This window comes from Stylophora pistillata, chromosome 9 (assembly GCF_964205215.1).
Source record: "Stylophora pistillata chromosome 9, jaStyPist1.2, whole genome shotgun sequence".
NCBI lineage: Eukaryota > Metazoa > Cnidaria > Anthozoa > Scleractinia > Pocilloporidae > Stylophora > Stylophora pistillata.
This window is the reverse complement of record NC_142527.1, coordinates 16,735,299-16,753,111: the sequence shown is the minus strand read 5'-3', so window position 1 is coordinate 16,753,111 and position 17,813 is coordinate 16,735,299. Positions and strand designations below refer to the sequence as shown.

The window sequence follows — 17,813 nt, the reverse complement described above, 5'->3', positions numbered from 1 at the left end:
ACTGATTCTCAAAATTAGCAAATTACTCAAGGAAAATCATAAACTAATACCTTTCTCTACCATATCATGTACCACATCTCTTGCATGAACATCAATTACTACAAGAGCTCCCAGGGTGGTCCTGTTCTGCTTTGAAAGCTTACCACGAACAAGGACCACAATGTCTGAAAGCTAAATAAATTCACTTAAATTTATTTCTATACTGCTGCACTTGAACAGATTAAGTGATCAGCTTTTGAAAAATAGCTATGCTTCTTTGCTTAGATGACACATCACCTTTTTTATTAGATAAATTGCCATTTTCAGATTGTACAGAACTAAAGACCAGAAACATCACAGAATGCAAATTCCAGAAAAAGAAGTTTCTATTTCTAATTGGCACACCCTTTCCTTTCACCATAAGTAGTCTATTTTTACTAATATCAACTTTGAAATATCATTTTTTCCTTGGCTTTTTCAATGATTATTATTAACTACAAATAGGTCAAAATGATCAAGAGCGAAAAGCAAACGGAATGTCAAAATACTGCACTCACCCAAAGGACAAGGGCAATTTGAGTTCAATTTATACCAAATCGCATGAGAACTCATGTTTTTCTTATTAATAATTTGCATGAAAAAAAAAACATCACAGAAATTCAAGACAGATGAAACAGACAATGCGCCCGCTATTGGAAATTTGCACTCCTGTTACAACTTTGCACTGGTGTTACAAATTTGCACACATGCTGCAACTTTGTGCCTGTATTACTTGAAGAAATGCACTCATTTTCAGCCAATCAAATACATATATTTGTCTTTTTAATGTATGTTAATTATTTCTTTTTGTATTTGTATCTGTGTTTGTTTTTCTATTTTTGTGTATTTGTATTTGCACTTGTTATTATATTTGTATTTATACTTGTATTCGTATTTGTTTTTGTATTTACTTTTCTATTTGTGCTTGTTTTTGTATATGTATTTGCTTGTACTTTTATTTGTATTTGTATTAGTATTTGCATTTAATACTTGTATTTGTATTTGTTTTTTTCATGTTATTGTATTTGTATTTGCTTTTTGTATTTGTATTTCCCTTTTTCTATATTTGTTTTTATACTTGTTTTTGTATTTGTATTTATCCTCGTATTTGTATTTGTTTTTGTAATTGGTTTTTGTATTTGTGTTTGCTTTATGTATTTGTATTTTTTTATCTTTATACTTGTACGTTCTGCTTTTGTATTTGTAGTTACATATGTCAATGAGCTTATTTCTAAGCTCATTGTGAAAGCTGTCACCTCACAGTTAACTGATTATCTTAGCGTTGTTTTCGATGATACTATGTCTTTTAAATCACATATTTCTGATGTTTGCAAGTCTTCCTTTTATCACCTTAGGAATGTTTCGAGAATTAGAAAGTATTTGACCCACAAAACCACTGAAATGGTTGTTCATGCTTTTGTCACCTCTAAATTTGACTATTATAACTCTCTACTTTATGGACGTCCTAAGTTCCTTATTGCTAAATTACAATCTGTTCAGAACTCTGCTGTGTCTAGTTTGTATGACTAGGAAGTTCGATCGTGTTACTCCGACTTTAATTGATCTACATTGGCTTCCCATTAGGCATTGTATTGTTTTTAAGATTCTTCTTTTAGTTTATAAATCTTTTAATGGTAAGGCCCCCTCGCATTTGTCTGATCTTTTAACTTATCTTAGGAGCTCTTATTCTTTGTGATCTGTTAGTAATGGTAACCTTGTAGAGCCATCTTCAAAAATGCAAATTTATGGAGATCGATTGTTTGCAGTATGTGCTCCTAGATTGTGGAACTCTTTGCCTCTTTCAATATGTAGGAGTTCTTCTGTTGACATTTTAAAAAGCGTTTTGAAAACTTATCTTTTTAAAATGTTTGTTACTGAATGTTAGTAAATGTAGTTTGTTTATAACTTATTTTTATTTGTTGTAAAGCGCCACGGGCAATTTATTGGAGTTGTGTGCTATAGAAATACTCTTTATTACTATTATTATTATTATTATTATTATTATTATTATTATTATTATCATTATTGTTATTTCTGCTTATATTTGTTTTTGTATTTTTATTTGTGTATGTTTTCTATATTTTTATTTTGTTTTTTTATTTTGTTTTTTTATTTGAATTTGTATTTGTAATTGTGTTAGTATTTGTACTTGTTTTTTTGTTAAGGTATCTCTATTTGTCTAGGTAATTTAATTTTCTGCATTTATATTTGTTTTTTGTATTTGTTTTTGTGGTGGTTTCTGTATTTGTAATGTATTTATTTTTGTACTTATTTTTGTATTTGTATTTGTTTTTGCTTTTGTATTTCTTCTTTTTTGGTATTTGTATTTATACTTGTATTTGTTTTTGTATAAGCATGTGTATTTGTTTTTGTTTTAGCATTTGTATTTATACTTGTACTTGTTTTTGTTTCTGTATTTGTACTTGTTTGTTTTTGTACTTGTTTTTGTATTTGTTTTGTATTTGTATTTGTATTTGTATTTGTCTTTGTCTTTGTCTTTGTCTTTGTATTTGTATTTCTATTTCTATTTCTATTTCTATTTCTATTTGTATTTGTATTAGTATTGGTATTGGTATTGGTATTGGTATTGGTATTAGTATTTATATATGTTACGACATTCTATTGATGACCAACTCCATTCAGGGGACATTGGCCTCAACAAGTCAAAATGTGACTGCCCCCACTTAGGGTTATTAAGACTAAATGTGCCTTAATTAGAATAGCAAAACTTTCCAGAACATAACCTTTCCAATTGCATACATCAGTTGATAAAAGAGAAACTTCATTGCCTAATGTTGACAGTTGAAATGTCCTCTTCAAGAGTTTTGTCAAAAGCAGTTTATGGTCACAAGTGACAAATGGATATATCAAGGGAATGTCAAAGTACAAATAGCCTGTGACCAACAGTTAATCATGGTCTTTTAACCACACTTGGTTACTTGAGATGAAAACTCCTACCTTAAATCAGAAAAATCATCAAGAGATGTTATTTTCATTTTTGGTTGATAATTGATAAACACTAACTGATCTCTATTCAGGGAACCACTCTGCCAAGCCTTGTATCTCCTAAATAAAAGTTTCAATGTATAGCAAATATGTATTTTGCTGCATTAGTGTTCAATTGATTTGTCTCTCATAACTATATAGGTGTAGTTTTACTTGTTGGGTGAGTTTCTCGTGGTATTCTTTCAGTCCATGGGGTCCAGAGCGAATTGCTTCATGCACCTCTCGAGTCCAATATATCTGGCTCACACAGATAACAATCTACAACAAAAATCAGACAGAATGATTTAAAGTGTTTAGTGCTAAAAGAGATAAATTGTAAACAGTTTCCAATATTGAAATACAATAATTGATTATTTCTATCAAACACTAGAGTACACAATGAACATACTTTTTCAAATGACCCCTCCTAATCATACATATCATGCAGTTTTATCGGGAGCATTACTTATCCCATCTAATATTTTTGAAAAATGAGCTGTCTGAATAAAAGAAGTGTATCAACATTAATTAGATTACATAAATATTTTGATGATTTATATAAATCATGTACTTTGTTATGTTAGGTTTGGGGTTTAGAATATTAATAAGCATGACTTAAACACATAAGTGCTAGTGGCAGACAGCATTTGGTATGATAAAACAGAGCTCATTTGCTTCTTGCCTTGACGGTTCATCAGGTTTCCCTTACAGTTTACTGATACACATTTAAACAATGTATCTGTGGTTGGAAAGATGCTCTCAGAGTTCAGAGCTTCTTTTTATATATCACAATAACCATAAAAATGTTCAACTCCAGGGGAAATAGAAAACTTCTAATGAATTTTAATCCTAGATTAGAAAATTCAATGTCAAGAACTCAAAACCCAGCTAAAAATGACAATTATAGAGTTTTTTTCATCTAACCTGTCCAGGCCAACTCAATACCCACACTTTCCTGTCATCTGTTACATATGCCTTTAAAATAATAGGAATGTTTGGAATGTTAAAAAAGTTCTATAGTTGCAAGTAAATGGCGATTAAACACAAACCAAAATTCACATTTAACACAAAGTGGAGAATACCTGTACAGCTCGTTCAATGATGTCATGGATACTGACAAGCATGATATCCTGGACCTGAAGCAACCACTTTTCTACTGCACCTCGTGCTTCTGATGTAGATATTGTATCACTGAGGGGAACCTAATGAAAAGCACTGTACATATAAGGAACAAAACAATCTTTACCAGCTGTGAAAGGCAGCAGCTACATAATTATACTTCGGATGATTAATTGGATTATATCAACATATGTGTAGCACAATAAACCATATAGACACAACCTTCTCACACTCCTGAAATATGAATATAGTGTATGTAGTATATTTTTAAAGAAAATACATATATTGTACCTTTTCTCCCTCACTACTGTACATATGTGTAATATCCAAGGCAGATGTAAATTCTAACTTTGCAATCCCCTCAAAGCATTTCTTTAGATGAGGCTGAACTCTGTAAGGATCCTTTGTTTCTGACAAAATCTCGAGCATCTCATCATTCGACAAAAAGAAAAATCTGTTGGAAAAATCAGAGTAAAATGTTTTAAAAATTCAGGAACATTTTTTAGCATTACCATGGACCATTTTTGACCATTACTACCTTCCAAAAAACATGTTAAATTAAATATATATATGTAAAGCAGATAAACAATTATCAGATATGAGCTGCTACATACAAATACTGTAAGTGAGGAATTAATGTTCCAATAAAAAATAAAAGCTACAGCATAGTTAAATCACTTATTTAGTAACAGAAAAAGGATGAGGTTTCACCAGAAAGATAGTCATTTTGAATTACTCATGTTTCATAAAGCCAGTACATACTGCTGTTCTAATAAAAGGTTGGTTTCTTCAGACCAAAACAGAACATACTTAAGCAAACCAATGCAATCACTGACTACTTTCCACAGTCAATTAGAACAACAAAATCTCCCAACACATTTTTAGTGATGAGACTCTGGTTTTGCAAGTTTCTTAAAATTGTTAAGTATAAAGGAGCTTACTATGAGTGCAGGATTCTGTGCAGGTAAAAAAAAGTTTCCCAAGGAAGCTTTATGGATATTTTTGTATTTATCTTGATATCTTGGAGCTTTGCAGAATGTTGTATTATCCACCTCCTCAACTTGCATAATTTATATATTTCAACAAAATTATTTGTAAACAAATATTGTGCATTGGTTGTTGAGCCTGGCTAACCTGGAGAAGAAAATTCTTTTCTTTTCCAAATAGGCATTTAATCCTTTGTTAATCTGGTCAAGTAAGTCATTGCTGTCTTTCAATCTTTCATACATACTTGGCATCGATGTGGCTGAAAGCACCTACAAATCATAATAGTGCAATATTACGACTATGTGACCACTTAATATAAAAGTGCTCCAGCACTAAAACAAAACTGAGCAATCATATCATGTAATAACAACTATAATTTAGGCTAGAGTTGCTTCAACCAGTTGAAAGTGAGCAACTGATCATATAACCAAAGCAAAAGTTTTGACTTCCTAGATTTCTTCAAGTGACCCATTAACAGTCGCCAAATTGCATGAAGAGTTACTCTTGGTAGCAATTTTTTCTAGAATGTATTTAGATGCTCTAAAATATTTATGGAATACCATATCATTTAAAAGGCAATAATACAAGAAAAAATACTTTTACATGCACATATCCAACCTGAAACCCAAAAACATGGAATAAAAATGTAACTTAACTAAACTAGATATCACATGTTGTCTACCTTGGGATCTTTGCACACATAATTCATAATGTCCCTCCAGTTCCTGTCAACAGTCTTGAACTTGCGTCCTTCCTCTGGCATCTGCTGCATAATATCTTCAGAACTGAAGATAGGCTCCAAGTAAAGCCACTGTGCTTGAACTTTAAGCCACTCATCAATTATTTCCTGCATCTTCAAGAGGCGTTCTTCCCATGCCTACAACCATGAAATATGACATGTGATTATAGTAAATATCTATTGAATATTAAGAAAGTTTTAAGGTGGAAATTGATTTAAGGATGAAAAGGAAATTTGCCTCCTATCAACTTGGGGTGTAATATAATAGCATATGGAATTAACAGATTTCTGTGATTAGAGATTACACAATGTAAATACAGAACAAATAAATTACAAGAGAGAAGTCTGGAGATAATATAATGCTGTTGACTGACATATTATGGACAGTGACCTTTATTTCTGCCTCAAATGGTTTGATGAAGGGAGATCCTCTCATGGTCTGGGTCTTAACAATTTGATCATCAAGTGTGGTCTGTATTTCATCAACAGCAGCCAGGATAGACACGCCAGTATCTCGATATTCAGTGGTATTAAACAAAACACTGTCCCATTCATCTACCATCTTCTGCATGGCTTTCTCCAATGAAAATTCCTAAAATGCACAGACTGAAATAAGCTTACTGCATTCAAAACTTCTTAACATTTCAATTCTTACAATTTTTCATCACTTTTGAGGTGTAGGCCAACTAAACACTATCTCTCAATACTATATAGAAAATGCCGTGATCTGATAACTCTGTCAACTAACTGGTTCTTTTCAAATTTGACTGCAACAGCTATGTAAAAGAAATGAGACTAGCAAATTCTCAATCTTATTTTACATCACACAGAGGATATAACACACTCAAAGACAAATTTTGAATCTCTGCAGAGCCATATATATTTTCTTGATTTATATTAATGACATTCATCTTTGTAGCAATAAACTTGGCTTTTATCTTTTTGCTGATGACACAAACCTGTTATATACTGACAAGGACTTGAAATCCCTGGAAACTGTAGTTAATAATGAGCTAAAAAATGTTTGTGATTGGCTTAATGCTAATAAACTAACCATTAATGTGAAGAAATCAAATTTTGTCGTTTTTAGGCCAGCACAAAAAAGAAATAATCATCAGCTATGTATCAGAATTCTAGATAACAACAACAATGGATTCACACTTCTTGAATGCAAAGATTATGTAAAATTTTTGGGTGTACTAATTGACAAGAACTTAACCTGGAGGCCTCATATTGATCGTATTGCTTTGAAGATTAGCAAAATAGTCGGTATAATTGCTAGGCTTAGACATTATGTACCTTTAAATACCCTTCTTCAAATTTACCATTCGCTGATTTTTCCCTACACGTGCTACAGTATAGCTGCTTGGGGCCGGGCAGCTCAGAGTGATTTAAAAAAGATTCTCACCCTACAAAAGCATGCACTCCGATTGATTTTCTTCTCCAGCAAAATATCTCATGCTATCCCTCTTTTTATAACTTTGAGTATCCTACCCATTAATATGCTCTATTTTGAAACCATTTCTGCCATAATGCAAGACTTTTTTACTAGCTCTACACCTAGGAATATTCACGAACTTTTTATTAATTCATCTGACATCCATACATATAACACGTGTTTTTCTTCCACAGAGAATTTTTATGTACAGAAATCAAGATTGCATGTGAAATTTAAGTCTTTCTCTGCCTTTGGTACGAGATTATGGAACTGTCTAAACCCTGACTCATGTAAGCTCACGAAAAGAGCAGTTAAAAGGAAAATTCATAAGTTGCTTTTGACTATACTTGGGATTGAGGATTATTATGTTGACGCCCATTCACTAATATTGAAATTCAATAACAATGATTATTGAAAATTATAACTGTAGTACTTCGCTCACATCTGTATATCACAATTCTCTCTTCTCTACTTTCCAGTCTGCTCTGCCTGTATTTGATTATTATGTCTTGTTTTAACTCACTAGTAATTTTATTGTATTTAATTTGTATGACAACTGTACATATCTTTTAGCTTATAACGTAGTAAACTAATGCATGGCTTATAACCCCTATAATATTGTAGATGAAATCTCTTTAGTTTATTGTAAAATCTCTTTAGTTAATTGTGGTAATGAAACTTCTTTAGCTTGCAATGTGTATTATTTACTTATTTATTACTACTACCCGCCAAGAATAGCTAATGCCATATGCGGGTTGTGTAAATTTGATTGTAATGTTCTATAAAATAACAATAAACAAACAAATAAATAATATAATATTCCATTGATTGTACAAATTAACACCTGTGAAAAACCAAGCCATTTTAATTTCGCTAACAAAGTCACGATTAATTATGTAACCATAGCAGACATGTTATTTTCATGAGTGAGGATATCACATTTTTGTGAGGAAGCTCACCTGGTGTTTCATATGTATTTATATAGTAAAAATCTACTAATGACTGTGAATATGGGAATATCATATATTTGAATTCTTCCTAAACTTTCTTAGTTCTTGTTGATTCCAAATTCCTCATGTCACACGCCACACTTTGGATTCTGTATTTTGGCCAAACCAATTTGTAAGATTTTGTAAGTGACATTGGGACTTTCCACAAGAAAACATGGAGTTTCTCATGATACACATATTATTATACAGTGTGCTACACACGTCACAAATTGGCAGATGTCATGTTTATATCTTGCATGTCAACATACACACACGATGGCGTGTCTGTTTAACCAGTTTTTGAAATAATTCCCTGCTAAGCACAGACCAATTCTTACCTTTAACATCTAATAGAATCAAAGCCTAAATAAGGAAAGTACCATAAACACTGGCTGTGAAAATCCAGCCAGCCTTTTACAATGAAAGAATCAACGTAGTAAAAATACTGTTAATTTTAGAGTATTTTGTCTTACCTTGCTAGCCCCTGCACTGATGCCCTCAAACTCATTCATGAATGGCTTTAAATTGAATTTGAGGACCTTGCGTAATGTGCTTCCAGAGTCTGGAGTGATATCAAATCCAATGATGTCTGACATAGCCTTCCAATGCCGAGAACGAATTCCAGGGTTACACATAACACTTACAACAGGAATGTGATCCTGAATAAACAACAAGTAATGATCATTCAATAAAAAAGGACCTCACTGTTAGCGACACATTTTCTGTAAAAATATATATCAGTAAAAACATACACATTAGTATGGCATGGAAAGTAATTTTTTTGGTAGCAAAGGGTCTCTGTGGCAGGACAGCTATCCCCATTCAAGCCTATTTTTCCCAGTTCAAGTAGTGCAAAAAGCAATTTATCTAATATTCCTCAGTTGCAACATAAAGAATGGATAAAACTTTGATAAAATTATTATTTTAAACAGGTTTTCTGCAAGGTCAAGCCAAACAGAAGGATATATAAAGCAATGATTTATTTTAGAGGAACAAAATCTTTGTTAGGTCCCTTTCCATGAATTATTCCACAAAATAATTTAAAACAGCAGTCATAATAGTTTACCTTGAATTCCCTGATCTGTTGCTGTACTGCATGAGAAACTACTAAAGCAGCAATTTCTGATCCTGGCTCCTCTTTCTCCTTGGAATCCTTAACTCTTCTGTTACCTTTCTTTTCTTTCTCCGCCTCTTTCTTCATTGATTGGAACACTTTTGTAATTTTGTACATCTCACGACCATATTCCTCAACCTAAAAGGTAAAAAGTAACAAGAGTAATGTGTAAAAGTAATGTGTGCCCAACAAGTGACAGGATTTGCTATGCATCCTTTGTGAATTTCTGAACAACTTCTATAGTAATTTGATGTTAAAGGACATCACTAATTCTTCTGAGGCAGCATATCCACATGCAGAACATTCAGAGATCATAGAAATCTGTCCAAAAGTAGGATGCTATTTGCCTTTTTTCAGCACATTAAAAATAATCATTTATTTATCAACACGTGATCTTTGAGAAGATGGTAAACATTAAACACTTTTTCCCATCATATCACTCATCGTTTGACACATCATAAAGCAGCCACACTGAAGTAATGAAGGAGTTTGATGCCAATTTTAAGTTCTATAAACTAAGATTTATCTACATTTGCAAGTAGATTCCATTAAATATGGCTCTAGTATCTATCAGTAGGGACTGAGCTCCTCCTTAAACTAGTTGATTACCCCAATCAATGGAAAGCTTAATTTTTATCTATTTGAGCACCTTCATTACCCTACAACAGGAAGTGATAATCCACTTGATTAGTTTGATTTACTTAACTGGGAAAAATTCCCCGACCATTAATAATAGTTTGGTGAGCCATGAAAGTGGAAAAGGTTTAGCCCTTTTTTCTATCTTTTCCCTATCTTTTCCCTCTTTACAGAAGAAAACATTCAGTATAAATGTACCAGTTACAAAATTCAAATTTGGAAACCATTATAAAGTTCTGACTTTTTAAAATTCATTTGTGGTGGTGTTGTTTCAGGGATTCATTCTCTGTACTACTGACAAACTTTTTCAAGGCCATAGGAGTTTAAGTCTCTGCTTTAACTGCCTCCATACCTCTGCCTCTGTGGCTTCCGCATTCAGTTCAAGAAAGGCTCCATCCATCCATTTTTTCTCAGCTCTTTGCCATTTTACAGTTGTTGTAAACAGCTTTTGGTAAGGCTCAATGGCTTTAGTGATAGTTTCTACTTCAGGATAAGATGTTTGCTCCCATTTGAATAAATCTTCTTCCTAATAATTTAAATGAATATAGTGATGGATTAGTATTAGTATGTGAGATTAGTATCTCACATTAATGCCTTGTTATTTTGTAGCATTGCCAAATTACTTCTTGTCAGCTCCTTTTACAAGGTATTTTCAAGAAAAACTCTAAATATCACCTAAGTGATAAGTTACAAACTCTTGTGATTGCAAGGTTGAAAATCAAAATGCACATAACCAAATTTAAATGCATTAGTGACGGCTTACTGTATTTTGCGAAACGAAACTAAACGAGTAAACACGTACTGTATTTTGCAAAACAGGCTCTTCAAAGACTCTAGCGATATATAACTTATATCTTTTGATTCGTAAACACAATTCGTAGATACAACTCGATGCAGTGATGATTTATAAATAAAGACTTTGAGCCAAAAGTTCAGAAGTGCGCCATTTCGCAAATTAAAGATATGTAAATCTGTAATTTGCAAAACGAGCTCTTTGAAGACTCTAATGATATGTAACATTTCTTCTGATTCTATAACACTTTTTGTAGATACAACTCAATGCAGTGATGGTTTGTAAATATAGAGTTTGAGCCAAAAGGTCAGAAGTGCGCCGTTTTGCAAATTAGATATGTAAATCTGTAATTTGCGAAACGAGCTCTTTGAAGACTCTAATGATATGTAACTTATTTCTTCCGATTCTATAACACTTTTTGTAGATACAACTCAATGCAGTGATGACTTTTTAATAAAGAGTTTGAGCCAAAAGGTCAGAAGTGCGCTGTTTCGCAAATAACATATATGTAAATCTTTAATTTGCAAAACGAGCTCTTTGAAGGCTCTAATAGCAGTTGGTTAGTACCAGATGAAAACCAGGTCAAATTGGAATTCTGCCCTTTGACATTGCTGTAGCATGTGTCAGAAACCTTGCGCGTACTGCCTCGTATGTATGTTTGTACATTTATTAAAATCTACAACAATTTTGTTATTTTTTACTGGCCGCCTAGTCCAGTTGATAGTTTATGAACAGAAAGCAATTTATCTTTAGGGACTTCTTTCCTGTCTGCTACCTTTTTTTTAATTACCATATTAGTCTTTCCGTAGGGGACCCATGTCCTACTGCTTCTGCTCCAGTACTTGGTACAAATCATTAAATCAAAAAAATAATAAAAAAAAATAAAATATCTACGATAAGTGTTATAAAATCGGAAAAAAAATTACATATCGTTAGAGTCTTCAAAGAGCTCGTTTCACAAATTACAGATTTACATATCTGTAATATGCGAAACAGCGCACTTATGACCTTTTGGCTCAAACTCTTTATTTACAAATCATCACTGCATCGAGTTATATCTACGAAAAGTGTTATAGAATGGGAAGAAATAAGTTACATATCATTAGAGTCTTCAAAGAGCTTGTTTCACAAATTACAGATCTGTAATTTGCAAAACAGCGCACTTCTGACCTTTTGGCTCAAACTCTTCATTAAAAAATCATTGCTGCATCAAGTTGTATCCACGAAAAGTGTTATAGAATCGGAAGAAATAAGTTACATATCATTAGAGTCTTCAAAGAGCTCATTTCGCAAATTACAGATTTACATATCTTTAATTTGCGAAACGGCATACTTATGACCTTTTGTCTCAAACTCTATATTTACAAATCATCACTGCATCGAGTTGTATCTACAAAAAGTGTTATAGAATCGGAAGAAATAAGTTACATACCATTAGAGTCTTCAAAGAGCTCGTTTCGCAAATTACAGATTTACATATCTGTAATTTTCAAAACGGCGCACTTCTGACCTTTTGGCTCAAACTCTATATTTACAAATCATCACTGCATCGAGTCGTATCTATGAAAAGTGTTAGAATCAGAAGAAATAAGTTACATATCACTAGAGTCTTCAAAGAGCTCGTTTCGCAAATTAAAGATTTACCTATAATTATGTTATTTGCGAAATGGCGCACTTTTGACCTTTTGGCTCAAACTTATTATTAAAAAATCATCACTGCATAGAGTTGTATCTACGAAAAGTGTTATAGAATCGGAAGAAATAAGTTACATATCATTAGAGTCTTCAAAGAGTTCGTTTCGTAAATTACAGATTTACATATCTGTAATTTGTGAAACGGCGCACTTCTGACCTTTTGACTCAAACTCTATATTTACAAATCATCACTACATCAAGTTGTATCTACGAAAAGTGTTATAGAATCGGAAGAAATAAGTTACATATCATTAGAGTCTTCAAAGAGCTCGTTTCGCAAATTACAGATTTACATATCTTTAATTTGCGAAACGGTGCACCTCTGACCTTTTGGCTCAAAGTCTTTATTTATAAATCATCACTGCATCGAGTTGTATCTACGAATTGTGTTTACGAATCGGAAGAAATAAGTTATATATCGCTAGAGTCTTCAAAGAGCTAGTTTCGCAAAATACAGTATGGGTTTACTTGTTTCGTTTCATTTTGTTTCGTTTTGTTTCGCAAAATACAGTAAGCCTTAGTGACAGTACCTCATTGATGAAACCAATAGCATCCACACATTCACTAAGTTTCTTCTGAACTGACTGGACCTCCTTTACGTACTGCATCATCATGTCCATATCTCCATACTCTTTAAACTCTTCCACACGCCTGGAAAAAATAACATTCTTAACAGAAAAATACTTTCCACCAGAATTGAAATACTCTTTGAAAATCATAAATAATTTTGCCGAGAAATTGAGAAATCACAATAGCCAGAATATCTTACAAAAAATTGTCCCTTCTTGCCTGTATTTCAAGGTGCTGACCATTGATTTCATTTAAGATTTCTTGAAAATCTGAGCTAATTTTTAATTATTTCTTTTAGAGAAGATTTGCCATATTTTAATCAAATGATGAAATGTCATATATATATATTGCTTGGTGTTTAATGTTCAATATCTGTTAACAATAATAATAATAATAATGAAGATAGCAGTTTTATTAAACTTTAAAAATATGTACACAATTAATTTGGCAGGCTCTAATATTTTTGATCTGTAAATCTGAGCCAACAAAGTCTAGCTGTTGCATGTCTCCTGGATTGTGAGCCTCTCAAGCATAGGATCGCAGAGCATAGGATGGCAAAAGACTATTATCCAGGAAATTGTGCTTGAGTAACTTTTTCCCTTCTTATTTGCAATTAGCTTCTCTCAAGTCTATTGTGTTATTTGGCACACTCATCCGCCATTCCTGCTGTGGTCACGAAAACTAGGGGAGTGAACATTCATCATTTGATCTTCAAATAACTTATGTCAATAATAATTACAATAATAATAATAATAATGATTATGATAACAAAATTAACATCAATCATCATCATAATAACAATAATAATAATAATAATAAACATTCCTATCTTTCTCAATCTAAGGGTGCATTTGATATTGCTGACTTTGAAGACTCAACAGGAAAATTTGAAGTAGCTACATTTAAATTCCTCAGGTCTAGTAAGTCAATTTTTCCAGTTTACAGAATTATAATGGTATATATTAATAAAATACCTCTTGATTTTGTCCAGCTCCAACATAACTTTCTCCCTTTTTTCCATCAAAGCACTTTCATTACTCTTCTGAGCAGCTACCATAATCTACAAGATCACATAGTAACTATTTCAATTCAAATAATTTAAAGGCAACAATCACTCTAAGTCAAATTTCAAACACAAAGAGAAAAATAGGCATAAAACTTTTGGCAGACCTTTCAGCAGTCAGTTTTGTTATGCAACATCTTGTTAAAAAAAAATGGCAAAATACAGATTTGAAAGCAACAAAATTGTATGAATACCTCATCATTTTGATCAAAGATTGGGGCAATATTTTTTGGCCAGTTTAGAACTTCAGAGTTGAGGCTCACATCTTCTTGTGTGAATGTAAAAACATCCAATAGATAAGATAGTCGATTGAATGACTCCTACAAAAAATGGATACAGATATGATTTTTTCTATTACACTAAAAAAATTGTTTCATCTTTGATATGATTATTGAACTAGGAAGTAAGCTCTCAAACTGTTGTTTTAAATTCCATATCCTTCACAGTAAAGTATTAATTTTCATAGAAATTAACATGTACAAGATGGCAGGAAATTTGACCTTAACTGCTCTTATCTTGACAAAAATCTCGGTAATCTGGCCATAAATACAAGACACTCATTCCAAGCACTTAACCCAAATGATAGGGACCACTGTACAATCAACAAACAGCTGTTGCTCTGGTTACAAAAAACCTCATTTACAGCATTCCAAGGCCTAGTTTGCAGTTCCCAACAGACACCAAACCCATTGGAACAGGGTGAAATCTTTAATCTACAAAAGCAATATAGCTAAATGTTGTTTGAGTGGCTTCACAACTCATTTGGTTTTGGGCAAAATTTTTTCTGCAAGTCTGTCAAATGGAAAGGAAACAGAATTTGGAAATGGTTAGGAGAGTGGAAAACATGTATGATCATCCACAGGAAAGTGTGCAGTGTACACTTTCATGTGGATGGTCATACTTGTATGTATCTTCAAAACATTGATACTCATGGAAGACATGACAGTGATTCCATGTAGCCCCCATTACAACCCCCATCCATGTAACTAGGTCGGGAGAAATTTCCTGGATTAATCCCCCAACATTGCATTGTGTAGTATTGCCTACACAATATGCACATACAGGGTTTAATACCATCTCAAGTATTTACTTCAGGCATGTTAAATTATGTGTAAAACCTCAAAATAGAAAAAAAAAGTGAAATCAATTCCCCTTAGGCCTGCAGCAGACAGTAGACTAGTGTATTCAACAGTATGAAAGAAAGATGGTGGAGAAAGTCACCTTGATGTCACTGTCAAGTTTGACAAGGATCTTTGACTTGGCTTCCTCAACAAACTTCAGCATGTCAATCATCTCACGAGTGTCCTCAGGTTTTGTAAGAGCTCGTTCTCTTACAGATTCAAATTCTGAGATGATTCTGTTGAAAAAAGATGAACCCTTAGATACACAATACATTCCTTTTAAATATCTCTTGACAACTTGGATTTCCAAAGTCCCTTGCTTTGATACCCAGGGTGTCTCAAAAACTCAGACCTCGAAAACTTAGACCCCAGACCCGAAAAACTCAGACCCTCTGGGTGTCTTGAAAACTCAGATCCGAAAAACTCAGACCCTCTGGGCGTCTCAAAAACTCAGACCCGAAAAATAAAACATATTTACACCACGTGAATGCTGCAAGCTGACTTGTTTACTGTTCGTAGATACAGTGGCATTATGTGCACTCATCATGAAAATTATCTGCTGAGAAAAGAAAAAACAGCTTGTAGTGTTAGATACATGCAACGATCATGAATATTATACTCAACATTCATATAGATTTTTCTTTTCGTTATCGTATAAGTCAAGTTTATACGTGTCATACGTGTATACAAGTTCAACGTGTCGTGTCATTAGAAGCCATTCACGAAGTGAGTTGCGTGATGGTTTCCTGTACAAATACAGGACCGGCGTCACACAACAGTAGCCTGCTAAATTGCAACACTGCTATCCAACAAATGCCATCGTTAGGTGGGGATGACAAGAGGAAAAAATACCTTGTTGAAGCCAAGACATGCAAGAAAGGAATGTATGAGTGCATAGTCTATCACGATCACTCCACTTGTAGTTGTCAATGTTTCAAGTATAACAGCATTTGTAAACACAGTTTGTGTGTTTCTGAAATTGAAGGCATTTTGAAAGAACAGTTGGACTACCTTTCCAGATTGCCACGGAGCTCACTTCCATCAAAAAGTAATCTTGTCGAGCCTACGAAAGATGCACAAGGTAAAAAGGGTGGAGCTCATAAAAATCCATGGAGACCAAGCTGAGGTGGTACCGCTCAGAAACACCCTTTCACGGAAATACACCACAACAACCAACCATTTGTAGTTGGTTTCCTAGATGACCAACAAAATGCAAAAGAATACAAGCATTGCAGAGTAGAATTCACGTAGAGTAGAATTCCCGTGGAGGCAGCAAATTGTACCTTTCGACATCATTTTGTCCCATTAAGAAAAGTGGATGTACCCTTCTCCCACGGATCCAAAAACCAAACTCTCCTCTGCAAAGTTCACTACAAAGTACTACTGTGTAAAGCGAGACTGTTATTACATCGAGCTTTCCTTATTTCCATTCAAGCTTTATTAACATTCCATCTGACATTCTCAGCCATTTGCGACAATCGCACCTCAACCTGCTCGAAGTGGAGCTGGACTACCAAGAAGTTTGCTCTTCAAAGTAAAATCAAGTGATACATTGAAGATGTTGTATATACAGAGGTGCACCACATCAGTGACTTTGTTTATTATCGTTCTTGTTAAATCTGTAATCTAAATCATATGTCTGTCTGTAAAAGGATTGAAATTGCTGTCATTTGGTTGAGCAAGTGTGGTTTTACCAGCAATTGATTTTCTAACCAATCATTTTGATAAGTACTTTTTATTTCAAAACAAACAGTTGCAATGTTATTTCCGTGTTCAGTTTTGCAATGTCGTTTCCGAAAAAACCTTTTAGTGAATCATACAGTAGGTACATTCAAATGCTTTTATTGAAAGGAAAGAAAATAACTCGTGTGGCTTGGAAAATGCAACCATGAACAGATAATGTCTTACTGTAATTTACCACGAATATTGATTAAAAGCTTATGTTAAAATGAAAGAAAACATAAACAAAGAACTGTTTATACACAGTGTTTATACACAGTTATTCTTTAAAATGAGGGAAGTATAAGGACCCTGAAAGGTTGTATCTGGTTTCAAATATCCGCCGCTACTGTCATGTGACGCCGGTCCTGTATTTGTACTAGAAACCATCACGCAAAGCACCTCACAAATGGCTTCTAATGACACGACACGTTGTGGATATAAACTTGGCTTATACGATAACGAAAAGAAAAATCTATACGAATGTTGAGTATAATTTTCATGATCATTGCACATATCTAACACTGCAAGCTGTTTTTTCTTTTCTTGGTAGATAATTTTCATGATCAGTGCAAGTAATGCCATTGTATCGACGAACAGTAAACAAGTCGGCTTGTGGCATTCACATGGTGTAAGTATGTTTTATTTTTCGGGTCTGAGTTTTTGAGACACCCAGAGGGTCTGAGTTTTTCGGGTCTGAGTTTTCGAGAGACCCAGAGGATCTGAGTTTTTCGGGTCTGCATGGGGTCTAAGTTTTTGAGGTCTGAGTTTTTGAGACACCCTTGATACCCATTCTTCAAGAAGGATTAACCTTCTGACAATACAAA

The 17,813-nt window shown here is 33.4% G+C and overlaps 1 protein-coding gene across 1 annotated transcript in view; it reads right to left on the bottom strand.

Annotated features, from left to right (window-relative positions):
• The window catches only part of LOC111326083 (dynein axonemal heavy chain 12), an 85,033-nt gene that overhangs the window by 50,219 nt on the left and 17,001 nt on the right, over positions 1-17,813 (bottom strand). Inside the window, exons 14-28 of the mRNA XM_088732278.1 lie at positions 15,368-15,503; positions 14,341-14,466; positions 14,058-14,143; positions 13,044-13,164; positions 10,378-10,551; positions 9,342-9,527; positions 8,749-8,934; positions 6,240-6,440; positions 5,792-5,986; positions 5,257-5,378; positions 4,414-4,576; positions 4,086-4,205; positions 3,928-3,978; positions 3,178-3,282; positions 51-171 (exon numbers count right to left, since the gene is read on the bottom strand). Coding sequence (XP_088588404.1) covers positions 51-171; positions 3,178-3,282; positions 3,928-3,978; positions 4,086-4,205; positions 4,414-4,576; positions 5,257-5,378; positions 5,792-5,986; positions 6,240-6,440; positions 8,749-8,934; positions 9,342-9,527; positions 10,378-10,551; positions 13,044-13,164; positions 14,058-14,143; positions 14,341-14,466; positions 15,368-15,503 — 2,093 coding nt within the window. The remainder of the gene's footprint in view (positions 1-50; positions 172-3,177; positions 3,283-3,927; positions 3,979-4,085; positions 4,206-4,413; positions 4,577-5,256; positions 5,379-5,791; positions 5,987-6,239; positions 6,441-8,748; positions 8,935-9,341; positions 9,528-10,377; positions 10,552-13,043; positions 13,165-14,057; positions 14,144-14,340; positions 14,467-15,367; positions 15,504-17,813) is intronic.